At 43.9% G+C, this 27,623-nt stretch overlaps 1 protein-coding gene across 2 annotated transcripts in view; it reads right to left on the bottom strand.

The window, feature by feature from the left end:
- The window catches only part of Nalf1 (NALCN channel auxiliary factor 1), a 416,297-nt gene extending 392,716 nt beyond the window's left edge, over positions 1-23,581 (bottom strand). For both annotated transcript variants that reach the window (XM_090341894.1, XM_090341895.1), the window contains exon 1: positions 21,970-23,581. In XM_090341894.1, the coding sequence (XP_090198020.1) occupies positions 21,970-22,869 (900 nt within the window). In that variant the 5' untranslated portion in view covers positions 22,870-23,581. The remainder of the gene's footprint in view (positions 1-21,969) is intronic.
- Positions 23,582-27,623: the final 4,042 nt, after the last annotated feature.

Here is a 27,623-nt window from a genome sequence, read left to right as displayed (position 1 = left end):
GAAGTGATGCTGTGGCTCAAGTGGTAGAATGCTAGCCTTGAAAATATCCAAGAATTTTCAGGCCCTGAGTTCAAGCCCAGGACTGGCAAAAAAAGTAAAAAAGAAAGGAAATGAGACTCTTGCATATATTAATGATGGTTCGAAGGCACAAAAATAAACTGGATGGATATGTGAAATATGTAACATATGTGTATATGCTATATATAATATATGTGGTTACATGCATCCAGGGAAGCTTCTTTTTCCCAAAGTATAAATGCAATTAACTACCATAATACTAATAAGCTAACACTCCCTTTTCCAATATCTATATTGAGGAATAGGATAGTTCATTTAGTCTGAAAATTATCAGTAGGCACAAATAAAGTATAAATTCTAAGGGGAAATATCTAAAGAACAAAAACAAACAAACACCCAGCTACTCAGGAGACTGAGATCTGAGGATCAAGGTTCAAAGCCAGGTCGGGCCCAAGAGGACCTGAGACTCTTATCTCTAATTAAACCCTGGAAAACGAGAAGTGGGGCTTGTCTCAAGGGTAGGATGGTAGCCTTGAGCTGAAGAATTCAGGGACAGTGCCCAGGCCGAGTTCAAACCACATGACCCAGAAAAAAAAAAAAAACAACAGTAACTATCCATGATAATCCTTTGAAAAGAGCACAAAAAAAAGTGACGATAATTAGTATGAATTTAAAGCTGAAAAGCCAAGTTGTTATAATGGATTTCTTTCTTACAGTATTATGTATGCCATTCTAAAATATACTTCAATGGAGTTTGAGAGGACACAATGTCTTCTGCCTTCGGATCCCAGCTTATCACAGCAACATTCAAAACATAACTCTAACTGAATTCAGTACTCAATAGTTTTCACACCAGAATAGCTCGTTACAACTCATCTTCTTTTTATTCATCACAAACCATTAAAATACCTTCAGTCCTTTAATAAAGCTGATTCTAATACCATACCTTTGAGTTGATGAAATCCACAACTAGGGACAGTGTGTCAATGATGGGGGAACACTTTCAAATGAAGAGATGGATTTGTGTAGAGTTCATCTTCCTAACTCAAACAAGACGTTGGCCGTGTGATCAGGCAACACTTCACCTAAACCTACACCAAAAAGCACCACGGCTATTATCTTGGGTGTCTCAAAAGCACAGTGGTAGGGATGGTTGTTTCCGACAGTCAGAGCAGTAGTTTGTTTTGTTTTCATTTACAGAACTAAAACTGGATTTTTTCCCACATGTTCAATAAATACTTATTTAAAATCTATAGCCCAATATACTTCAAAACTAAAGGAATACTTAAATGTCCTAAAAGTAATTTCACACAAAGCATTAACTCTAAATCAGCAATCGCATATAGAGAAAGATAAAGGCACACATAAGCTTCACATTCCATTCAAGAGACCCAGGAAAATAAAAGATTCTGGGAAAATCCAGAACAAAATATTTAATTCATAATTTTGCTCAAAAACACTTATTTCTTTGTGTGGGCATGGCCCACAAAGTCTACAAGAAAGCTAAAGTAACAAGATGACTGATGTCTAACAACTTACAGGTAATGTGTTAAAAAGTTAAAACCCCCAAACTATCCACATCAGAAAAGTGGAGAATCCTTTTCCCTGGAGCAATTATGCATTGCAGCAATTCATTTCAACTCTCATAAACAACCAGAACACACAGTCTGTGCTGCGACACAACCTGATGACAGAAGATCAATGGGTGGAGATGAGGCAGAACAGTGGTCAGCCAGCCACAGCCTAACTCTCTTCCTCCACACAGCCAGGCTTTTGGCTAGTGGACACTGAATTCTGAATTGGAAAACCATTCCCATGCTGTGTTTCTGACTTTCGATGAAAATCATTCTTTTACTTGGACCATTTTTTTTTTTTTGCTAGTCCTGAGCTTGAGCTCGGGGCCTGAGCACTGTCCTTAGACTTTCTCAAGGCTAGAGTTCTGCCATTGGAGCCTCAGCACCAGTTCCAGCTTTTTTCTTTATGTATATGTTACCAAGGAATTGAACCCAGGTATTCATGCATGCTAGGCAAGCACTCTTCCACTAGGCCAAACTCCCAGCCCTGAACTTAAACCATTTTAATGAATAACCTATAGTATCACAAAGAGGGATAATGCAACAAAAAATAGTCTTTAAAACCCCAGGACCCTTTAACTTCTGTGCTTTGAGGGACAATACATCAGAATGCTTTTATCACCACCTCATCTCTGCCACTCCCACAGGAGTTACAATTTGCTTTCTAACTACTATTTTTAAATCGCAAGTAGAAAACACTATCGGCTATGCCAGCTTTATCTTCATTATAACACCATCCACAACAGTCTTGCACAACCCTCTATTCACAATGTCACTAGTAATGTCTGGATCATTTTCCTACAAGAGCTCAACTTGAAGGTGTGGAAAAGATAGTGTGCTTAAATTTAACACACACACATACACGTGCACATATATATACATACATATATGTACACACTCATACATGTGCATGTACATTCCTACACACATACACATACTATTCTAGAAAAGCATGTGACCAATCACAAGCAAAGTCCTTCACGGACGTGTATGATTTCTTTGAACCCTGCAGTCCACACAGTGTCTTTACCATTCTGGAATATTGAATCACTGCTCCCCTGACACACAGGATCTTGCTCTGCTATGCTGAATGAGACTGCTGATAAGTCTTGATTCTCGCAGGAAAGCTATTAATCAATTCCAAGCTGGACTTTCCAAAGCCAGAAATCTGTCTCTTTTCCTACTGCCATAAGACTCAGAATACTCTGGAAGATTATTTGGCCAGATTGAAGGCGAACATGAAAATATTTAATATGAATTTTCAATTCACAAGAGGCATAGAGCATTCAGAAGAAAACAAGCTACAGTGCTTCCCTTCTTAAACCTAGAGACATGTTTTCTGTCTCCTTAACAAAGCTACAACAAGAGTTTGGTAACTTACTGGACTTAAAGATACATAGATAATAAAGTATGCATGCTCTAACAAGGAGCACAGACTCAAGGCAAATATGAAGTCTGGAGAATACCTGTCCTTCCAGCTATAATGAAAAGAAAGTAGTTAGCTAGTAGACTCAGCACAGTGGAAGAGGAATGCCAGGCCTTTTTTTATACAGCAGTTTATCTAAAGTACTTTCATGTTTATTTTAAATCCCAGTGCTAAAACCTTTAATCTGAATTTTAGCATTACAGGCAGCTTTCCAAACAAATGAGATTTATGTGGATGAGTAAGTAGGCATATAAGATTACTGTCCTGTTCTAAATAAGTCAATCTTGTTATGAGAGTGATAAGTCACCACTTAGAAACTACAAGTTCTAAAGAGTCATTAATTTATCTAAAAATGCACTGTTAGAAAACAGAATGTATTCTGTTGTTGTGTAACATTTATTATTCTATAATTACAGCAAGTTTCTTAAATGAAAAAATATTTCAAGGCAAATGTCAGAATTTATTTTATGCATAAACAATTTTGAAAGAAGAAAACTCGAAAAGCTTCCATTTCAGTAATTTAGAATCCCATTTGTATAAATTTATTTGTATTTAAAAATGTTGTTAGTCTCTTACATTTGTAAGTTAAATATCAAATATTTATGAACTGGTGGATAGCATGAAACAAAAGTAACCATTATCTGTGCTTAAGATGATTTTAAATTGTGTGAAGTTAATGACATAAAGAACAATGCAGTGGGTCCATCTTGGAAAGTAATGGACGAGAACTTGGCTTCCCAGGTGGCCTTGTCCCATTCCCTCCCACGGAATGGTCGCTCCAGATCTGTGTGATGTTTCTAGCCAACAGAATACAGAAAAGATGAGGGACATCGTTTTCATAATTATCCCATGTAAGAATGAAACATCTGTGTTGCTGAGAAACTCTCTCCCTTGCTGCCTCTAAGAAAACAAGCTGCCAGATTATGAGCTACATTCGCGGGGGCCCTGAGGCCAGCATGCAAGGGACCAAACACCAGCAGACATGAGCCTCCATGCTTAGGTCCTGAGCCTGCACTGACGGAATTCTGCTATTGCTGGAAGCTTAGAAGCTAACCTTTCCCTAAGAAGACTTCTAAATGAACCCTGGCCCTGCCCGAGGATAGAGTTAAACTTTGTCAGGACTTCTGACATGGGAAAAGGATATAATACTAGACACATCCTGGCATACATTTCAATGTGATTTGTTGCCCAGCTTCTGGTAAGGAATACAATGAAATGCTCTACCTTTTAGGAAGTGAGAAAAAAACGAACGTTATTCTCTTTTTAGAATTACCTGTGCAAAACAGTGACCACGTTATTTAATAAAATTCTCCAAAGTCACTTACATAACTGATAATCTATGACAGCTATTACTGCCTCTTTCTAGTCTACCCATGTGTTAAATAATTCCTCTTATCCTTAATTTTAATCTAACCAAGTTTCTTTTGGTAATTTCCAAGAATTTTGACTTACTTTTAATTCTTCTCACAATGCTTTAAATAGGTTGAGCATGCAAATTCACACAAATACATGTTGCATGTTCCAAACTGTGGTGTGTGATCAAATCATAGCATGATCAGAGACATCATTTTTAAGTATATTCATGAAAATGTACTACTCTTTCCAAAAGAGCGGTAGAAACTCTAGCTTTGAGAATATGGTAATTGCCCACTTGAAACTGTTTGATGCTGTAACTGTAAATGAGCCAATTTCAAGAGGACTAGCTCACTACGCTTTCTTGATTAAACAACAACAACAACATATGAGGATTTCCAACAAAAATTTCCCAGATAATGCTGTCTTAAGACTTCTTTTCCCTTTAAAAATGTCGGCAGATACGTTTCGCTGCATTTGTGATTATGGCAGTGATGTTTCCTTTTACTTGTCTCATACTCAGGGAACGTGTCGACCTTACATCACCAGAGCTTCCTGCGCTCTCTCTTCCCACAGCCCCGTTCAGATCCAGCCACACCTTTTGCAGTTACCGTGTAAGTCTTGGGTGCATTTCTCGCGTCTATTGTAGGAAGAAACAGGAGCAAAGGGGCCACTGAGGCTGTCTGTGAGAAATTGCCTGTCTGTGAACTTGAGATTTCGAAGTATGGTGGCCCGGAATGGGCTGAACATTTTACATCAGAGCCCAAGACTTCAAGGGCATCCATTCTCAGAAGACACTGCAAAAGCTGCATAACCTCCCCTCGCCTAGGTCCCAAGCCACAGAGCCACCTGTCTGTGCAAGCTTTCGAGGCTGTCAAAAGCAGCTCATTCCAAGGCAAGGCACCTCCTGTGGACTCCAGATTGGAAGAGAATCTACTTTTGTTTCATAATCATCACAAACTCCCTGATTTCTTACTTCCCTTCTCTGCAAGTAACTGGACAAAAATAATGCAGCCACAATTTCTGTCCCTGAGAAGCGTGACAGGGTGACACTCATCAGGAAGCACTGGGCTCATAACTTGATGTACAGGGTTGTAACACCTTTGTACAACTTAATATGTACAAGAAAACAATGGCAAAGAAACACTACTCTTAAATATGGTCTGGCATATATGAACAGAGTTCATCCTATAGGAAGTCTGGGCACACATGTTGTTAGAAATAGTAAGTTAATATCTCTAGCAATATTTTTTCTTCTCAAACTTTAAATGGTTGACATGAGGAAGTTATAATTTCCTTTTATGTGTCCCTGCAGGAAGTGATTTTTTTTTCCTTGCCAGTCATGAGCCTTGAGCTCAGGGCCTGAGCACTGTCCTTAGACTTTTCTTAAGGCTAAAACTCTACCACTTGAGCCACAGCACCACTTCCAGGTTTTTTCTATGTATGTGGTACTAAGGAATTGAACCTGGGTCTTCGTGTATGCTAGGCAAGCACTGTACCACTAGGCCAAACTCCCAGCAGAAAGTGGTATTTTCAAACACACGGTCAGTGGGCTAGATTTGTTTTGGGACTACTTGATCTATAGGGACGACCTCTCAATTATAACAATCTTACAATTTTTTTCAGTGGGTGCTGGTGGCTCATGTTTGTTTTCCTAACAATTCTGGAGGCAGAGATTGGGAGAACCACAATTCAGATCCTGCTTGAAAAAGTTTAAAAGGCACCTCCCCCCACACTCAATAGTTTTGTGTTGTCATCTCATTTGTATGGGAGGCTGAGACTAACAGGGCCACACATTCAGCCAACCTCCTGAAACTCCACGCAACAGCAACAAAGTTGGAAAAGAGCTACACGCCTGTTATCTTAGCTATGGTGATAAAAAGGGTCATGGCTCAGACAGTAAGACCCTATCTCCAAAAATTAACTAGGACACAGCCGAATGGAAGCGAGGCTCCATCGAGCACAAAGCCCTGTGCTCAGACTCATGGACTTCTTTTGATGTGGTAGATACTCTATGGAAGTTATCTGAATAGGATCTCTAATAAAGAACATGGTATCCATCAGATTACACGGTTGACTGGGTACCAAATGTTTCAATCATGCTGTAAAACCGTCTTTGGCTTTACATGTTAAGCAGAATCTTTTTTGCTCACAACCTCTTCTTAATTTTGGTATCCAACACGACAATGTTAGATGTTTTCAGTTTCTTCAAATTCACAAACTAATCAGCAACAAACAGGAAAGCCTATTCCTACCATGATGTAAATTTAGAAAACAGGCAACATTTGTCTTCAAACTGCTTCTCTGGAAAGGACCACAGATGAACAGTTATTTCTTCATTTAAGTGGCCAGATTATGGAAGCATGCACCCCCCAACACAAGCTATGGTTAATTATAGTACTGTTTATTATGTTCAAACCCATAATTACCCATAAAGAAGCATGCTCAAGTAAAATATTGTGTTTACATTTTCCATATCAACAACAAAGATATCAAACAACATATTTTATAAGACTGGTATTTTGTAATTATCTGACTTTGCATCTACTGTATTTTAAAGAAAAATTGTTATGACTGTGCCAGCAGGCCTGACTACAGGCAAAGCTTCAGGAACGTCAACCTTCAGAGGCTAGAACTTAGAACATTTGGACAGGAAAATTCGTTGCTAAGATTTTTTTCCCACTAACAGTCTGGAAGCATAAGAACTTTTAGATGAAGAGATTTTCATGTCCTTTCATTTTCTCCTCATTTTTTGTGCATCTAGGAAGATAAAGCAAATGCTCACTGAAGTTTTCCTCAGATTACTTCTTCTCTTGCTTTAGTAGTCATCATGTGGATATATAAATTTTGTCCATTTTCCATTTCCCTGTCTGAGTCACACATGACAAAGGGCATAGTTATTTCATCCTTTTTTGTAACTAGGTGCACTGTAGGATATCTTTTCTCTCAGTGACTAAATTACTATTGCCATATAATAGCAGGGCTCAAATTATCCGAGAACAGTTTCCAAGGATCTATTTTTAAAGAGTAATATTCATTTGTTCCTTGAGGATGCTTCTTTCTTCCACACAGGCCACAAATAGTGGATGACAAAATGATTTCCCAGAGGAAATGATCACAAATTAAGATATTAAGATGTTCTTCATGGGGTATTCAACAGTACATCAGGGCAACAATGATCGATCACGTGCTTTGCAGATAGTCACAGCACTGCTTTTAAGAAAGTGCATGTGCTCTCTCCAGTGCTAAGAGTTCTTGGTCCATCAGGGTTACCTATTCCTCCAGCAGGAACCATAGGCTGCTCTAGAAATGGCTCTCAACTAACCAGAGAGGGCCGAGGACTTGACACCTTGGGAATTGTCTTTCTCTACGAAAGGTATTAGGATATGGTCCTCATATCTGTGAAACACAGTAGCATGAGAATAGCCCCCAGCCACAAGACACAGCCCAGAACAGAGAACATGTTACAGTGACCATAGAGAACTCTCAAAATCACTTGTGTCTTTCCTCAGCCTCCTGTACTTCACTTCAAGCTTCTCATCTTGCCCTGTGTATTTCAAATGTTATGTTATCTATGTAATTTATCTGGATTAAACCAAACTACTTGACTATAAAGTAAGGTTTCTACAATTTATCTACCCCAATCTTTATGTAAAAAAATCTCCAAGTGTGCAAAGTTCCACTAGTTCTTAAGTATTATGAATTAAGCAAGTTGTAAAACTGTGAATTTTCATTTCTTAGGTTTTCTGTTTATTTGTTTAACATGAATATTATTAAAAAATTGACTCTCAATCTCAAGTGTAATATTGAAGAACTGAGTCCATTTTCCAGACAAGAATTTACCAGATTTCTGACAGGTACTAGCCAAGAAAAGACATTAAGAAAACGATCTTTCAAATCTTTGATTTTGTCCCAAGGGTAGTTTGTTGTCTTGTTATTTCTTTTCATTTCCTCTGTGGCCACAGAACAAATGGAAGTTAGAAAAGCAACTACAACTACTCTTTTATAAAAAAAAATGAATTCATAGAATACTGAAGATATCAAGCCTTAAAGGCTGAAGAAAATATGTATGAAAATAGTCAAGTATATAATTCACACAACCCTGATATTATAAATATGGTTAAAGTGGATTAATACATTTCAATTAATTCAATGTACAGTTGAAGTATGAGACAATATAATAATCAATGGAGTTTCTTAACTTTGTACAGATTTTGAAGTAACTTGTAAGACATTCATTCTTCAAATCCTAAATAAAATGCATAAAAAGAGGGAAAGAAATTGGGCACTACTTTTGTAATGTTTCACTTTGTCAAAAAAATAGATAGCCAGTCCTGTAATTGCAGCACTCAAGAGGCAGAGGCAGAAAGATCATGAGTTTGAGACCAGCTCACTGGTAAAGTATTTTCCTACCATGTATAAAATCATGGTTTCAACCTCCAATTTACAAGTTGTTTTTTTTTTAAAAAAAGAAAGATAAATAGCCATTTTCTGTCATTTTAGATGAAATGTCATATACGAAAATGATACAATTGATTTGTTTTCACTCACGAAGTCATAAAAGTGACAAAACTCTTCACTGGGTCAATCATTTTAATGATTTCAGTCAGTTCATTGCAAACCATTTTGCCAAACAGTTGACAACTGGAAAAATTCTGAGTGTCCCATGCATTCAACATGGCGCCCAAGCACACCAACGACAGTCTTGTTCAAGTCTAGGGTTCACAAGAACTGACTACCAGGGACCCCTTTACACACTAAAAACTGAAACAACAGGAAAGAATTCATGTTTTTTCTGTAACTCTTACATTTTTAACATATATTTAGAAACTCCCTGAGACAACAGAACCTATATGAAACCTGTCATCATTTTTCAAATCCATAAAACAGGTGAGATGTAAACATTCACATGAACTCCAAGGCCACTGCACTGGCACCTGCCAGTTGATTTTCATCAACCCACTGTTGATTTTCTCCTGTGTGACTGGAGTGGAAGTCCTTGCCTCGCAGTGCTCACCTGTTCAACCACCTCCTGCCTATAGGCCCATGGCAACCAGACTCAGCATTCACCACACACAGGAGAGCCCTGTTTTTAAAACGGTTTACATTTCAGACTGACCTTTAGAAAAGCATTCATTTTTCTCCAGATAGCCTGACACAGCTTATCTGATCCCCGAGGTAGAACTGATCATCAGTTGCCCCCCCCCCAAAAAAAATTACCTATCTGGAAATGAAGGTCAAGATCTCCACCCAGCTGCCGTCCAGAGCAGAGACCAGCTGTGGGTCTGGGTTCAGACACCAGTTACTGGGGTCTGGAGGAGGATCCCGTCAGCTAAGCATGCAAGAAGCCACGGCTCTTCAGCGTAGCCTGAGATGTGGATGAAGCTTCTGATACAGTAAGTGCTCCTTTGATCCCTCTCTCGGCAAGCTGGGTCATGGATGGACACAGCCTGTTTGACAGAAGCTGGTGGAAGAGCCATCTGAAACGGGATGCTTCTGATCCTTAGAACCCTGCCCATCCCTGAAGTGGCAACAAAAGGTGATCCCCAGTGGATTTCCCCGCCTCACACCTGCTGTCTTCCACCAGAAACATCATCACAGCACAAACACACCTGATGACAAACCAGACAGTGTGACATGGTTCAGTAAACCTATGAGACCAAGAGCCAGACGTTCCTCCACCGGCCCTGGGGCTGTGCCTCCTCCACCCCACTTCACTCTGCAAGCCCCAGAGGAGTTGTTGATGGAACCTGCTGGACCCTCGGTCTGGGATTGTGAGAGGGAGGGGGATAAGCAAGTGAGGCTCCATGACGGGGAAGAGATTCAATTCTGTAGACATTGCCCACGAAGAACTGGGTGTGGGAATGGATTCCTGGGTGGAAATCCACAGGAATGGTTGGAAGGAAGGCGATCCCATGGGCTCCTCGAGGTCTCCCTTCTCCCTTTCCTGTGTCACTGGGGCCTCCTTGACTCAAGAGGAGTGAGGGTTTATCATCGTAAAATAGTGTCTGTGTGGCAGCAGAAGAAAAGATAGAGCATTTATTCTTGGCATTTGAAGTTGCAAAAACAGTGCTTAAATCTTGCCTAGGGAATTCTTAGCTCTCTTCCATCACAAGCACATGTAGTTCGTTATTCAGAATGTGGAGAACATGAACAGAAAGCAGGGGAATCGTTCACAGATGAAGTGGTCATCACTGCCCTTTTTGAGGGCAAACTACTAATGATAAGGACGAAAGTTAGGCTAAGACAACGGTTCTCTGGTCTGTGTGAATGGATTGTATCCCGCTCATTCTGTAGGGCTACTGCTTCTGGAGGGCGTCAGATGCCTCTTCCATCAGGCCAGCCGGCATCTCCTGAAGGATCCCAGAGAACAAGCAGCCCCCATCCCTCAGCACCCAGGGCAGGCCCTTGTGTTGGGGGGTCATGGCCACTTTATGAGAGCTTTCTTCCTTTCACAGAGCCCTCTTCCAGAAGCACCTAGTCAAGATTAGGAGGCGCTGAGGGAAGGCTTCCCTTCCCCTGAGGACACCCAGTGAGCTGAGGAGCATTGTCTTTCTCTGCCTCCCACAGAACACATGTTGCCATTCACAGGGCAAGCGTGGATTGCAGTCTTCCTTCTGCCCAGCTCAGGCTCGGGTCTGTCTCTGGGTGGTGTTTGCTATGTCCAGTGGGTCTAGTTCAAAGCCAGGACTCATTTCCTGCCCCTCTTCCATTAAAATGGAGCAACAGTAGAACTACAAATGCAACACAAAAGCAGGATGACCGAGTGTGGGCAAAGTTCTCATCTTTGAAAAGAAATCCGGAGACATGTGCTTTCATCCCCCAAGGAAATACCCAACCCCATGCTTCTATGAGGACTGGCTCTACCCAGCCGTGGAGGAGAGGGGAGGAAAGAGAACATCATCTTCATTTGTCTCCTCAGAACAGCTTTGCCAAAGTATTCTCAAGCCCCTTCTTTTAGGCCATCTAACATCCACTCCGTCTAAGATGTAGAATGGACAATTTTTAACTTGAAATAACTCTATTCTAGAACCATTCAACAATCAGTCGTTCAAGGGTGTAGTCATGAGACCAGTGAAACAGGATGAATGCAGGTGCATTAAACTGGGACTGCACTGTGCGTAATACAAAGAGTATGGATAAAACTTGTGAGTGTTGTTGGCCAGATAGATTATACAATATCTCACATCAGGACAGTATTAATTTGTCTGATCATTCCAATGGGACTTAAGAACAACCTTGAATGCTCTAGTCTTTCTTTTAATGAATGAATTGTTTACAGTATTCTATCAAACATATGAACTATTTTTTGTGGGTCATGGGGCTTGAACTCTGGGCCTGAGCACTGTCCCTGAGCTCTTCAGCTGAAGGCTATCACTGTACCCTTGAGCCAAGCCCTATTTCCCATCTTTTAGAGGTTAACTGGAGATAAGAGTCTCAGGTCCTGTCCCTTGGTTATTCTCATATTGTTATAGTATCTTACCTGGTTATCTGGTAAATTGTATATATGGTTATTTGTTTATTTGAAATAGGATAGGAAAGGGGGGGAAACAAGATGAGGGGAGGAGGTAAGGGGAGGGAAATGGGGAGAAAAAACATGAGAAGGGGTATCAATGTATGTGAAGTAATGCACCTTTTATCTGGTGAATATAATGTAACCCTTCTATTAATTATAATAAAATTATGATGATAAAAAAAGAGTCTCAGGTCCTTTTGTGCCTGGGCTGACTTTGAACCTTGATCCTCAGATCTCAGCCTCCTGAGTAGTTAGGATTACAGGTGCGAGCCACTGTGCCCAGATATGAATTATTTTTAAGAAAAGCTAGAAAGAGTCCTATTTAACTTACCTGGTCCTATAACTGTGCCATTGAATTCCAGAGTATCATATTCTTCAAAAAATAATTTTAGCCGCATAGACTACATAATTGTGGGTGATTTCATCTTTTAAACAAGTAATTCATTTGTAGTATCTGAAAATAAGTTTTTATTTAAGGATAGCTAAATTGACAGTTAAATTTACTTTATAAAAATCTTGAAAGTAAATCACTGTTTCTATTCAAAACACGCGTGATGAAATAAAGGATTTCAGAGGCACAATAACGTATACACGATGTGTTCTGGACCTGGTGCCACCATTAATTTTATGGAATGTAACTTCGTCAACCTCTCACTGTCATCTAGATGGTACAGCAATGAGTACTGTGAAATTTTCTCATCATAAATCATTAATTTCCTCAACCTCACATCTACTTCCCCACTTACTTTTGCTCTCTTCTCCATGCTGCACTCAGAGAAGGGAAGTTTAGACTTGCCTTTATCCTTTCATTCCAAGGCATCCCTTAATCCGCCACACTTTAATGGCACTTCTTGCTATTCTACTACAATCACTCTTGTAAGGTCACCAAGACTTAGCTCCAAATTCAGGGACCTATACAATACCTTCGCCACCCCCCCCCCCGTCTTTTCTGTACTGGACAGCCCATTCACCAAACTCTGTATTTTTCTCACCATTTTTTCCTGGTGCTATAATTTGGATCTGGAATGGCCCCCAGAAGCCATGTAGTGCAAACTTGCCAAAGTGGGATTATTGGAAAGTAGTGGTAACTTAAGAGGTGAGGCCTGGCTGGGATTTTTATTTGTATTAGAGTGCCTCCCCACTTCTCTCTTTATGTCCCATCCTCAAGATTCTGATGTCAGCTGCTTCCATGACTGCCCCAAAGCCACCAGGCTAACCAACCATGGACCAAACCTCTATCACACGGAGCCCAAACCAACCTTGTCTTTTGCAGCATCACTGTCTGAAGTATTTGTGACAGTGAATGAAAGCTGACTTAACATCTGAGGCTTTCAAATCATCATCATCTCACAGCTGTTTTTCCCTCTTTCTCTACTCCATACTTTGTTTCTTCTCAGTCTTATCCATCCCCTCTTTTCAGCTCAAACTTAAATGTTCTTCCTCAAGATTCATCTCTCACATTCTCTTGACATTATCCACTTTCGTTGAATCACATAAATCTGTGCCCACGGCTGCCAGACCAAATCTACATTTCACACCCACTCACTCTACTCCAGTGATACACTATCCTAGTCTTATCTCCCAAAATCATCTCCTTGCCTGAATCTCAATCCCAACTCCTTCTCTCTCTTTTACTTCCTATCCCATAAGCCATCCACATATGTCCAGTGTCATGTGTTATCAAGCTGTATTCAGACCTTCCTTCCCCATAAAATGGACCTTTCAATGTTGGAACATAGATCTCTGAAATCTCCTCAAATTCCTTCCATTTCCTTAGAATTTTCTCTTCAATGTGATTGCTGTTAGCCACAAGGGGGCTATTTAAATCTTGGCAGATTGAGATTAAACGCAATTGAAATGTATTCTAAGTTAGTTTGTGAGCAAAAACCACCTCAAACCAACCTAACGATTAAAATTCTCACTTTGATATCTTACTACACAGACAATGGAATGAAAGCCTTTGACCAAGGGATGGAAGGTCGTCCAAAATCAATCATCAGTATCTGATGTGTATCTCACTGCACAGTGTAGATTAAGTAAATTCCTACCCCGACCCCGATGTCTGTGTTAAGCTTCTATTCCCCAAACTGACCTGTGCTTGGAAGCAGGTTCTAGAAAGAGTTCAAATGATGAAGTGATGTTCTCAGGGAAGGTACCCCAGAGAAAACGAGAGGTCATGTAAGCATCTACAGCTAAGGCCATGTGTGATACAGAAACCAAGGGCCATCTTCCAGCAAGGTGGACTCGCTGCCTGGCACCGTGACATGCTCAAGTAAGGTGCACTCAGTCCTCAGCACTATGAGGTGTAGTCCATGCATTATTTTTCTTGGTGGCTTGAGCAGACTCATGTGTTCAGCCACTGAACTTCCCAAGTCAGTGTAAGAATACCTCAGATCTGCAAAGTTCCCTGTCCTCTCATCACAGTTTATACAAATCCCTGCTGGAATCTGCCCCAAATGTGCAGTCGGAGCATCATTCATTCATGTCATTCATTCACGTCCCTTATGTCTTTGAAGGCACCCACCTGGCACTAAATCATGACTCCTTGGCTTGCCACATCATCTACAAAATGTGTGCAGTGACAAATTCACAGTTAAGCTGAAAAAGTAAATATGGTAAGTTTTTTTTGTTTTAATAGGTGCTAGATCTATGTAAAACATATTTATGGGCTTATTATTATACTAATATAATGCTTTGGGGTGCTTGTGAATGCTAAAACCAAAAGGAAAAAGAAAATATTTGAGGTAAATGACACATCTGATGTTACAGCTCTGTTAACCCAGGGACATTCTGCTTTTCCTAGCCTTGCTTCTCTGAACTATGATATTTGTGGCACATTTTCTCTGGAGTAGACATGAGGAAAGTTCCTGGTTTCTAGAAGGCTCTAAATTTTACTGTCTCCTATTTTTTTCATATATTTTATTGTAATTAATAGAAGGGTTACATTAAATTCACCAGATAGAAGGTGCATGACTTCACAAACATTGATGTCTCCTCTTGATGCTATTTCCAGCATTTACATTTGAGTGATTCAAGTCATTTTCTGTAATTGATACCTGGTCATCTTTGCTCTTTTACATCTTTTTTTTTTGCCAGTCCTGGGCTTGAGCTCAGGACCTGAGCACTGGCCTTGGACTTTCTCAAGGCTAGAGCTCTACCCCTTGAGCCTCAGCACCACTTCCAGCTTTTTCTATGTATGTGGTACCAAGGAATCGAACCCAGGTCTTTGTATATGTCAGGCAAGCACTCTACCACTAGGCCAAACTTCCGGGCTCTTTTACATCTTACTTCAATTGCATTTCCCAAAAGACAAATGCACTAAGAATTCAGTAAGTAAAAGACAGACCACCAAGAGAAAGTGCAGAGAAGACAGAAAGACGTCTGAGCTCTGGGTTCCCAGGAGGACATAAGCCCTGAAACACAGGTTCCTATAGCAGAGAAGTGTGCAGCCAGGGAAGGGCAAGAAGACCTCTGGACACGTAGGGGAGGAAGCTGAGAGGCAGAGTCCACGGCTTCACCCTCCCTGTGGTCAGGATGGAGGAGCCATCAATCAAATCCTCCACAGGCTCATTCACTCCCTCCTGCCAAAGGGAGTGGGTCTATTAGAGCAAATCTCTTAAGCAGACATGAAAGGTGCCTGTGTCGCATGGCCTTTGCCATCTTACCTGTGTGACACGTTATTTAGACACGCCTCAATGCACTCACAGGCCGTAGGCCAAGGGACAGGAACAGTTACATTCCAACAAGGTGAACATCTAAAACTTAAATTGCCCCGTGCACTTTAATGAGGACACACGTAAACAGCTCTTGTTTTGAGTATTAAAGAATGAAAGCAAACTAGAATATCATTTTGCGGGTAATATATAATAACTTATTATTATATAAGCTATATTTTATATAATGAAATGAAGTATCTTACAATGTAAAATTAAAAATGATAAAATTTTATCTACGTTGAACAGAACATTGTTTGTTTTAACCTTAATGCTTACATTAAGCTTGGGTCTACCAGTTTGTACCCCATGGATGTCATCTAGTTATGCTGTAGAACTGCAGAAGTATGTCAACCAAGAAACCATAGCTGTCAATTCGGAGAAATAAGAAAAGAGTAACCTTCCAGATTTAGAGAAGTGAGCAGATCAAGAAAGAATAGCCACGAGTCAAGTGAAACGTTAAAAATGTGACAACAAATTTTCTCCTAAAATCAGCCATGTCCTTTTGACAATATCTCAATTACGCCTAACAGAGGAAGATAATAAGATGAGAATAAGATGAGGAGTGTCTCTAATCGAAGGTTTATTCGCCACTCAGATTCTGTGCCTCGGCGTTCAGCACAGGCGGTGAAGAGCAGTGAACCAACTGTTCAGAAAGAGAAACTCAACAGCCCCATCTTTAAACTTGGGAAACTCTGGCCCTCTGCCACCCTATCTCCTGGTCGCCCTGCCACCTGGCTTGTTCCCTGTCCTCTCTGGACCTGTGTCCACTGCTTTTGGAGCCTTCCCCCTTGGGAGGTTGGCATGCACTTAGGAGTCAGGGAACCCGAAGGTCCCGGCTCATTAGCTACCACTGCCCACCGCAGCACTGGTCCTCAGCCACCGCACAGCCTTACGGCCACATGGCCCAGGCTGCACTGCAGAAGACCAGCCCAATCATTGACAGCAGCAGCTCCTGGACTCCGGACCCCAGACCTCCAGGTTTCCAAAGATCCCCAGGAAATTCCAAGGTGAGGCCAGGGAGGCCTCAGTAAGGCTCTGAGTTCACTGATGGTCAAGAAAAAGCTTTGTGACAACAAATCAATATTCAACAAGGTATTTGGTGTTTAGTCATTATGAAAGTGGAAGAACAAAATGTATGGTGTTGTCTTTTAATTGAGAAATTCAAGCAGCTGTTCAAACAATTCTGCCTAAAACAATTCTGTCTTTGAGAGGATTGTCTGCGCGTATGTTCTCAGTTATCCACCGAGCAAGAACTGTCGTGGTGGGCTCCAATTTCTTTCTTTTTTTTTTTTTTTTTGCCAGTCCTGGGCTTGAGCTCAGGGCCTGAGCACTGTCCTTGGACTTTCTCAAGGCTAGAGCTCTATCCCTTGAGCCTCAGCACCACTTCTGGCTTTTTTCTATGTATATGGAACCCAGGAATCAAACCCGGGTATTCGTGCATGCTAGGCAAGCACTCTACCACTAGGCCAAACGATTTCTAAGAGAGCTCCCTGGACCCCGTCTGCTCTGGTGTATTAAAAGCGATGCACACCAGTGCACACCGCCTTTAAGGTTATACCCTATAGCATGACAAATCTGAGATAGTTACAAGTCCATGGGGAAAATATTTATGGTTCTGTACCACAAAAGGCATTTCATGTTAAGGCAAGATGTTGAGTGTTTCCATTTAAATACAACCAAAAAAGATCTTGAGCCCACAGTTATAGAGAGCAAAATTACACGCATAAACATAAATCTGAGTCATGACAATATTGCAATAATCCCTTTGCCCTTGTAAATGGCTGTGTTTGTGGGTACGGTAATCATGCCCTGGCCATGCTACTGGAATCTGTAGAGAGGCCATTCCACCATGGACATAAACAGAAATAGCACAGTAGGGAAATGCAAAAGGCTGTGTGGACCACACTTAAGAGAGTGACAGAATCTGTTCCAGAGCACTTACTCAACAGCTAAAGACTAAGACTACCTTACGTTTACATGTTGAATGGAAAGAATCACAAGGCATTTGATTTTCCTTTGAAAAACTATGTGACTCTATAATGCATGACACTAAAACATAAAAATCATAATTTTCTTCCGAACTGCACATTATGTAACCCAAACTCTATGTGCTCCAACAGAGAAGTGGGGGCAATGTCTGCGATAAGAAAATTGCAGATATTATCCTTGCTATCCACCAGATGCCCTGTGGTTGATGTCTGATAAACACAAATGAGCAATAAAAATTGCTTTCACGTGGCATTGGAAAAAGTAGTCATATGAGCTTGCATGTGTCCTTGAGAGGATGGAGAATTTATCCTCAGGTGACCAAAGGCCAGAATTCCAATGACCTCTATTATAATGTAATCTCAAACCCATGTTCACCTGCCATTGATCTGAGGGAATATTGAATAAACAATGCAACCAGTGACTGGAAAGGTTGCCCAGAACACAAAATCCCTAAATACTTTGTTTCCACAGTATTTATTTACTAGAATGCTTGGGAGCTGAAGCGTTCCATATGTATGGAAGAGAAAAAATATTGTAAGCATGAAAATGATAGACATTTGCAATTTTTTAGCTGAGACTATTGTATGTTTCATATTGCCTGCCAACTTGAAGACTGACATATTCGTCAGATTCTTATTATATTTCAAATTATTGCTTTGAATAGTGCCACAAACTACAGGGAAAATCATAGCCAAATTGTTGATGCCTAACTCATAAAATATTCCAGCTTCAATGATAGAGGACAAGATAGATATGCAACAGGTTTTGTTCACTAATTTTCCATATATGTGAATATTTACTTATTTATACTATTCTAGCTATTGCCTACAACATTAAAAATATTATCGGGGGGCTGGGAGTTTGGCCTAATGGAAGAGTACTTGCCTAGCATTCACAAAGACCCGGGGTTCGATTCCTCAGTACCACATACATGGAAAAAAATCCTGAAAGTAGTGCTGAGGCTCAAGTGGTAGAGCTCTAGCCTTGAGAAAGTCCAAGGACAGTGCTCAGGCCCTGAGCTCAAGCCCAGGACTGGTTAAAAAAAGTATCAGTAAAGCGAATCATGTTGAGTGAGACAAGTCAAGTCCAAAGGAACAGAAGGCGCATGGTATCCTTAATATGTGGCTATTAGATCCAAACAGTACAAGAGCGAGGACTTAATATTTGCATACCCAATGCTATGGACATGGTATTGGAAATATAAACACAACTACATAGACATAAAAACCTATGACTCCATAGATATAATGTTTTATTTCATAAATTAATATGTATTTATGATATACAAACCCGTAGCCTAAAATCTAAGTGCCAGTGATTGTATATAGAGATTCCCTTGTTTGTTTGTTACATGTCATTTGAAATATGATGTAAAAATCAATGTTAATAAATTCTAAAAAAATATCAGGTGCAAATTAATCTTACAATATTGTTTACTCAAGTAAATTTGCTGCATTTAATTTGCAACTACTGTAAATTCAAGGCCATATCATCTTGCACTTGTTTCTTTCATTGTGTGTACCTCGCTATGGAACACTCGGGCGTAGAATCTGGATGCAGTGCAGGAGCCCCTTAAAGACACATCCCCATCCCTCAGCCTGTTGGGTGCCGAAATTACAAGGTTGTGTCATCACACCTGGTTTTAGGACATTGTAATTCTATTTGATCTATTTTAAGTTTTTTTTTAATTGACCAAAAGCTCTTTAGAATTTATACAAGAGTTTGTTTAATGTCTTTTATTTTAAATAGCATGTCCATTTTTCATGGGAGAGACTATGAAGATAGACCATAACTCTAAAAGGCTGTAAAGAATCACAATTATTCATTTAATTATACTCAAGTATAAAATGTTACTATATTGGTCCTAAAATATAAAACACAATACTTGGTATGGTTGAGATGATTTTATATATCCTAACTATATCTTTAACAACTATATTAATAAATATATCATTATTTTTATGGGCATATTATCAATTAAATAGATATATCTATCTTATGACTTTGGTGCTGTTTTAAAAATCAAAAATTATGCATAGAACATGAATCTTGAACAAGGCTTCTGATGGAAACAACTGAATTATTACAGTTATGTTGGAAATAAGGAAAAATGATCAGAAAGTAACACAGGAGAATCATCAAAGAAAACATAAAATATTGTAAACTATGTGATGCAGTTTGTAATGGGCATTTTTGTAGCATTTTTGGAATCAAAATAGGGAAATTAGATCTTAAACTAAGGGATTCTGGCTATATTATCTTTCTACATATAACCAGCTGATTTTGAATCTGAAAGCAAGAACACTATCACTTTAATTTGAAATTGTGATTTTTTTTTGAAAATGGCTATCATGAAACACATGTTTCCAACTGACCAAAACATATTTCTTCTATCATCAGGAAATGTTTACAGGATGCAACGTGAAATAAATTTTGCATGGGGCTGAGATACTAAAACATCTGCATGTACTTTTCAGAATAAAGTAGAATTTTTAAAGGGGTTTGGATTTTTGTAACATATTTTTGTATACGTAGTTACCAATTACTTTATACAAATATACAATTCTGATGTGTTCCATACCATTATAAATTTTATTTACAATGTATTTATTATGATAATGTCACAAGCATCATGCTGAGAATTAATTTGGGTCAAGGAGAAGTGAAACATTTTAAATGCTTGTTTGGATATTTGAACAAAGATAAACTTGGTGTATTTAAAAATATGCTGCAATCTGTGGATAATGCAGACTCCTTTATATATGAGCTATGCAAGTTGAAATTTGCTTGAAATTTCTTCAAGAATTATGCATATTCAAATTATCACTGCCTCCCTTACACACAAATATACTGGAAATCTCTGTAACAGGAAGAACAAAATAGCAACGTTTTTATTGCTATATTTTCAGAGCAACACATCTTAGCAAAAATAAGTAGCAATGCTGCAAACATGGTATCGTTCCAAACATGCACTAAAACAGAATGTTTAAACAAAAAGGAAGAAAGCTCAGTATCTCCTATGCCAAAGAGTCGGTACTCTTACTTGTGACCATAGGTGCTTCTGGCCTTAAACAATGATCCCACAACCAGGTCAGCCAGAGTTTGACTTCATTGTCGAAAACACACTCATGGACGGGTCTTGAGTTACAGTCATGGAGACCGGTTCTCTGGCCGAAGCATGTCAGACCCTTGGTCTGCTGTCACCCATGGCCAAATCTCCCCAGGGCAAGTCAAGGGAGCCTGGGCGCCACTGCTCTGCGGTGCCAGGCTGCAGACGCGGCAGGGACATGGAAGAGGAAAAGTGTGTTGTCCTATTTCTTTGGACAAGGAAAGCTATCCCATGGCGTCTCCTAGTGAGTTACCCCCGGGGGTGGGGAACCTGGGGGTCGGCAGACTGGATCACCATTTCCACCCTCACTAAAGGTCACTACAGTGCCCTCTGCTTCCACGCTCGCCCTGCCAGCCTCGTTTCAGCACCATGGACAGCACCCCGGAGTCCTGCAGCCCAAATCCTGAGACCCTTCTGTGGCTTTCCCCTTTCTCCACCAAGGAAGGTCACATCCTCCTCCCATGCAACAGGAAGACTTCGAACCCAGCCACCAGCTCGGAGACAGACAGTAAGCAACTCGAAAGTCACAGCACCAGCGACTTAGCACGCATGCTTTCCAAATATTGGGAAAGCCAAAGCAATTACATAAGGAGCCAACACTGCCCATCGGTCCCTAGATGCCTAATATCTACTTGGAAGGGGTCTTGAATCAATCATTCGGCAAACGTCTCAGGGCACCCGGAAAACTCGGGGAGTGTGATCCCCCAGGCCCCGGGCCATCCAATGAACAAGAAGCATGCTCGTGAATAACACATACATCTTGCTGCGCTTCCTCTATTTCTCTCCTGATCAGCCACCTTGGGGATGTGACTGTCGGAGGCGTCCCGTGTGCCCCGTTTACCAGACACCACGCAAAGGCAGCCTTGGCCCTCTTGGCCTCTTCTGGACGCCTCTGCTCTCAGCCTGCTGCGCCAGGGTTCCAATCCCGTCCCCCCACACCCCACCCCGCCTCCCAGAAAGCTGTCACCGAGTTTCCAGCAGACTGCTTGACTGTGGAAGAGCATGGAGGCACCGTAGCATTCTTACCTCGGGGGGGGCAAAAAAAAAAAAAAACCAAAGGACTTCCCTCCTCTTCTCTTCCCGGGGTCCCTAGAGGAAGCCACCCGCCGGCCAGCAGAGCCAAGCCCTGGGCACCAGAGACACAGCCAGGACAGTCAGAAAAGCAGAGCCCCTGGCAGGCAGGCGGGTGCCCGGGGACGTCTGCACCCCGAGGGGGCTCCCCCGACGCAGAGGAGGGGGGACAGCGATCCGGGGCGCACGGTCCCTACCTTACAGTCCTCCGGACACGACTTCACCGAGTACTCGTCCGACTGCAAATACTTGTGGAGCACGCTTTCGAACTCCTCGTACTTCTCCTGCGCGTGGTGGTCGTAGTCTTGGTACGCCTCGACGCACCGCCGGCAGGCGGCCATCTCGCCGCCCCCGGTGAGCGCCACCTCCAGGCTGCAGTTCAAGGTGTTGGGGTTGGCCAGCCCGGAGAACAACTCCCAGAGAGTGTAGGAATTACAAAAGGAAAGGTAGAAATCCGACAGGTTCCAGCCCGGGGGCCCCGCGGCCGCCGCCGCCCCCCGACTCCAGTTCCGGGCGCACACGGCGTCCGCGCTGTCCACGGTGAAGCACTGGCCCGAGCTGCGCGGCGGGTAGCACGACTCCAGGCGCCACGCGGGCCGGGCGGAGTTCCCCGGGAGGGGCGCCGCGCTCCGGGGGCGCTTGCCCCGGCCGCCCTTGCCGCCACCGCCGCCGCCCGGGGAGGGGGGCAGGGTCGGGGACGAGGAGGTGGAGAGGAGACGGGGCGCCACCGGGGCGCCCGGCGCGGACGCGCCCTCCATCCCCGCCAGGAGCGCAGACCACGAGGGCTCGGGTGGCCGCGGCCGCTGCTGCTGCTGCTGCTGCTGCTGTTGCTGCTGCCTCTGCTGCCGCTGCTGCTGCTGCTGTTGTTGCTGCCGCTGTTGCTGCTCTTTATCCCGGGCCCGGGTCAGTTTGGCCTCGGCGCAGAACCACAAGTGATCAGACAGCAGGACAGTGAAAAACAAGAGCGATGCCAGCGACAGTCGCCATTTCTGAGCCCTCTCGGAGTCGATGAACGGCTTCTCGTTCTCCCGGGGCGCAGCCAACCAGATCTTCAGGCGCTCGTCATAGTGCCGGCACATCCAAGCGCCCCTGGTCATATTTCGGGGGGACACAGTCCGGGCCGACTCCACCGCCAGGACTCCGCGGCCGGCGGCTCCGCAATAGGCATTGACTCGGAGGTTTAATTTCCTTATCCCCTCCTCCCGGCTCCTCTTCTCCTCTCTCCCTCCCTCTCTCCCTCGCTCCCTCGCGCTCTCCCTCTCTCTCTCTCTCTCGTGCCTACATCAAGATGACCAAGCTCTGGAGGAAGATCTGACTTGATCCCGACCTAATCACCAGCCGGCCCCATCCTCGGTGCAGTGGGACGAGGATGGAGAGGAGAGGGAGGCAGAGGAGGCTGGCGCCGGCCGGGGTGGGCGCAGGCCGGGCGGCGGCGGCGGCGGCTGGCGGGGCGCTGGCGCGGCTCCTGTCACCCCGGCGTCGTCAGCGCGCGGGTCCCCATGGCCCCGCCGAGGGCAGCCCGCTCTCCCCCGCCGGGGGCTCCCGCGTCTCCGCTGCCCACTGACGGCGGCCGGAGCGCCTCCCCTCCTCCTCCTCCTCCTCGTCGCCTCCTCCTCCTCGCCGCCTCCTCCTCCTCCGCCTCGTCTTCTCCTCCTCTTCCTCCTCCTTCCTCTCCGGCTCCTTCCGCGTCTCCGCCGCCTCCCCGCGCCTACACGGCGCTGGCTCTGACCGAGTCCGGAGCCCGGGCGGCCGCCGGCTGCGCTCGGCCTCCCCCCCGCCCCCCGCCCCGCGCGCCCGGCGCCGCCGCCGCCGCCGTGGGTGCTGCTGCGGGTCTGCCCGCGGGCGCCGCCTCGGCCGGACCTCGGGGCCGAATCGCCTGCGCGGGGCCTCGGGAGACGGCGGTCATCTTCAGGCCCGGGCTAAGTTGCCGCCATCTTCGTCCTGGAGACACACTTTTTTTGGGGGGGGGATCGCCGGGTTTTGCGTCATCTCCTCCCGCGCCGAGGTCTCTCCATCCTGGCGCAGTGGCGGCGACGACGGCGGCGGCGGGGCCCGGGGAGGAGGAGGGCGCGGAGGACGCGGCGCGGCGGCGGGGCGGGGAGCGGCGGGGTGGGGAGGGAGGAAAGGAGGGAGGGGGAGGGGGCTGCGCGCGCCCAGGGCCCGCCCCACCCCGCCGCGCGCCCGCCGCGTCTCCGGGGTCGCCACCCAGCCCGGGGCTGGCGGACTCCAGACGCACGGCGGGGACCCCGCGCCGGGCGCCCCCGGACGACCGTGGCCCCGCGGCCGCCGCGCTGCCCTCCAACCAGGGCCGCCCGCGGCGCGTCCCGTCCGGGCGCCCGCGCCTCTCTCGTGTGTCGTCTGCGCGTGTAGCGCGAGCGTCTTTACTGCATCTGCGCCTCCCGGGGGGGACGGGCGGCCGCTCCGGGCTTCCTGGCGTCCGCGGGGCCGTCCGGGGAGGCCGCCCCTCGACGCCCCCCGCGCGCCCGCTCCTCCGCCCCGCAGGACTCGCGCGGCGCGCCGGCTGCAGCCCGGGCTCTGGTGCCCCTTAGCGTCGGCTCTGGGAGTTCAGAGGCATTGCCGGGGAAATCCCGGGGTGCCCCGATCCCCGGTCCCCTGCAGACCTGGGGGCTCGGGCGGCCCCCCGCCCCGGGTCTGAGCTGGCGCCGGGGACCGGAGCTCCCTTTGCCAGGGAGCCCCGCGGGGGCTGGGGCGCGGGAGGACGGGACGCGCAGGGCCGGCGGCCGGGCGGGCGCCCTGGAGCCCCGACGTCGCACTGTCCTGGATTTCTGACTCTGGCCAGCAGTTTTCTTCACGAGTCTCTGAAAACGCCATTGATGAAGGGCTTCGCGGTGTGTGCGGACCTGATCAATGGAAAGGCGTGCGTGGGAATGCATTCGCATGGACAGAGCGTCATTGAACAAGTGCTGCGTCCCTGCTGCAGACAATTATAAAACAAGACAAGCAGCACAGCACTTAGAAGAGTCCCAGGGAGCCGGCAGGGTGGCCTGGCGCCTGGAGTGGGGCGGGAGCCCCTAGGAGCCCAGGAGTGGGGGCAGCCTGAATGAAAGGAAGACACAGTCCGCAGGACATGGAGACTCCAACTCTATATAGAAGAACCAGTTTCCTACTGCACCATCTCCCTAACATTTTTTTATTTTGTATTATTACACCCTTATTTTGTCATATTTAAATTTTTTTGTGTTCCAAATGCTTGAAACACAGATGGAATCCACTCCTATTGCATAATGATACATTTTTACTTTGATATTAGAATTAATTTAAATCAGAACTACTCATATTTTAGTGAAGACTCAAATCAGGAGTATGTCTCCATGCAAGGAATGAGAGAAATTTAAAAATACAATGCATAAAATCCAAAGCCTGCATTTCATAAACATAAAAGAAGCAAAGACAGAGCTTATTTTTAATCTCATTATTACACAAATTTAGCTGAATTATGTCTCAGAAAATATTTCAATGATACATATACCACAATAAAACCGTATGGTTCAAATCTGATTTCTACCGATAGTTTTGTCTTTTTTTTTTAAAGAATTTATTAACGTTGATTTTTACATCATATTTTAAATGACAAGTTTACCAAACAAGGAGGGAATCTCTATTTACAATCACTGGGGTTTTGGGGTTTTTTTTTGTTTGTTTGTTTGTTTTGTAATTTAGGCCTGGCTTCCCTCTGATGCTTCTAATAAATGAGCACGTTTGGAAAGGAAGCCTTAGTGGGGAAGGGGGCTAGCACTGGGAAAATAACCTAGTCCATCTTTGCTTCCAGTTGGACCTGGAGTGAACGCCAGAAGCTAAGAAAAGAGAAGGGTCAGAAAAAGCCAAGCAGACTGCAGCTCAAGGGAACAGCAATCCCTGCTGATAAGTGACTTGTGACCATTCAATGACTTTCCAGCAGATTTTGAGAGGGGTTTGCACTGGAGGATATTGGCACATTGACTAGAGTCAAGAGTGATTCTTTCAGAAGATGCCAAGGGCATTTTGACAAGACAGTGCTCAAGCACTCAAGGCATTGGAGAGCCAATGGGCCAGCCATGCAGGGATCTGAGTCCAGAGAAAATGTCTGCAGCTTCACACAATAATATTGTATGTTAAAAGAAAGTGGCTTTTCTTCAGCAAAGGACTGGGACTCACTGAGGAAATATAGATCAGTACTTGACTGCTCATTTTCATTAACATTCCTCCTTACCAAAATGAAAATGAGAAATGTGTTCAAAGAAAATGTTGGCTGGATTAGTAAATGTTGATCGTATTAGCTTATCAACTAAAATATTGCACACTCGCAAATAAGATGCAATAGCTTGTGTGGATGTAGGTTTCATTTATCAGGAGGAGCAGGCTGTGGAGTCTAGAAACACCCACGTAGATCTACATCAGAGCATGACTAATAGGACAAAGAAATCTAACTGCACCAGTGTGGTTCAGAAGACTTTGGAATAGCAGCTGAGCTGCAAATACATTACATTGAGGGATAGAGTGCAAGGATGTACTTTGAACAAGAAAACATTGCAAAAACGATCTGCACATACATGCTGGTGGCGTGCGTATGGCTCAGGCTGTTGTGGGTGCTTATATGCTTTGAACAGCATGTTCTTCACTCTTTTAACAGTGCCTGTTTTCCAGAGTGTCTGTATTCTTACCTACATAGCTAAACTCTTTCTGTGTTAAAAGGGGATAAGTGCCTCCTTCTGCCCTTTTTCTATTAAACAAATGATAGTGGGCCAGGAGTTTGGCCTAGTGGTAGAGTGCTTACCTAGCATGCATGAAGACCCGGGTTCAATTCCTCAGTACCTTATACATAGAAAAGCCGAAAGTGGTGCTGAGGCTCAAGTGGTAGAGCTCTTGCTTTGAAAAGGCCCAAGGACTGCCAAAAAAAAAAAAAAGAATGATAGATTTTCTTTCTTCTCAAATACCTGTCATCACATTTTAGAGTTAACTAACATCTGTCTGATAAAATAATCATAGGGAAATTGTCAAAGTAAGAACTATCATGTTTTCTACTAAGCACCATTAGTATCGACCCTCTCTGTTGTGTCTAGGTTCCTTTTGCTGTCTTGAATGCCTTTTGAATGCACACAGAGGCACTTTTGCCATTCATCTATACATCCTGTTTTCCAATTACAAGAGGTTGTAGATTCCTCTTATTTACATATTGATATAGAGTGTTCAGAGCCCACCACTGACTGAAAAATCTTGACCAATCTATCTGTTCATGCTGAAGTGAAATCAACACAAAGTGCTAGTACTAGATAGCATGCTTATGTACAAAGAAAAACAAGCTTCTTAAGTCCTCTGTCATTTGCTCAGGCAAGCCTCACTTTAAGACAAGAAGCAGATTCTTGTTCCAGCAGATCCCGAGGCTTCAGTCCCTTACTGAGGATGTTGAGTACATGCAGGGGCTCCTGGCAACTCGTTTCCACCAAGACTTGATGGGACTAATTTGGCAGAATAAGAATTTCCTCTAAGTGTTTTTCCATTGTGCTGTAGCTGTGTGATTTTCAAAGTTCAATGGGCAGAGGGTCAGGAGAGGACTTTGTAAATGTGATCTCCTCCCAGAGAGCTGCTTCCATTGAATTTGGGTTGGCTCTGGGGGGAAAAAAATCGATGTGGAACAAATCGTTGGCAATTTTCTATAACCAGTGCATCCTTCTGTCCATAGGGTTGGCTTTGCTGAAGAGAGGAGCAGGTCTTCTGAGTGAAACGAGGCAGTGTGCTCTGGATTCTAAACCATCAGGGACTGGAGAATATGCGGTATTAGTCAGTGTGACTAAAAGCACCTGTGCAATCAGTTCACAGAGCATTGTCATAGAACACATATATAATAAACCTC

Source organism: Megascapheus bottae, chromosome 11 (assembly GCF_031878675.1).
Source record: "Megascapheus bottae isolate mThoBot1 chromosome 11, mThoBot2.hap1, whole genome shotgun sequence".
Lineage (NCBI taxonomy): Eukaryota > Metazoa > Chordata > Mammalia > Rodentia > Geomyidae > Megascapheus > Megascapheus bottae.
Note: the sequence above shows the minus strand (reverse complement) of the source record. Positions and strands in the feature narration are given on the sequence as shown.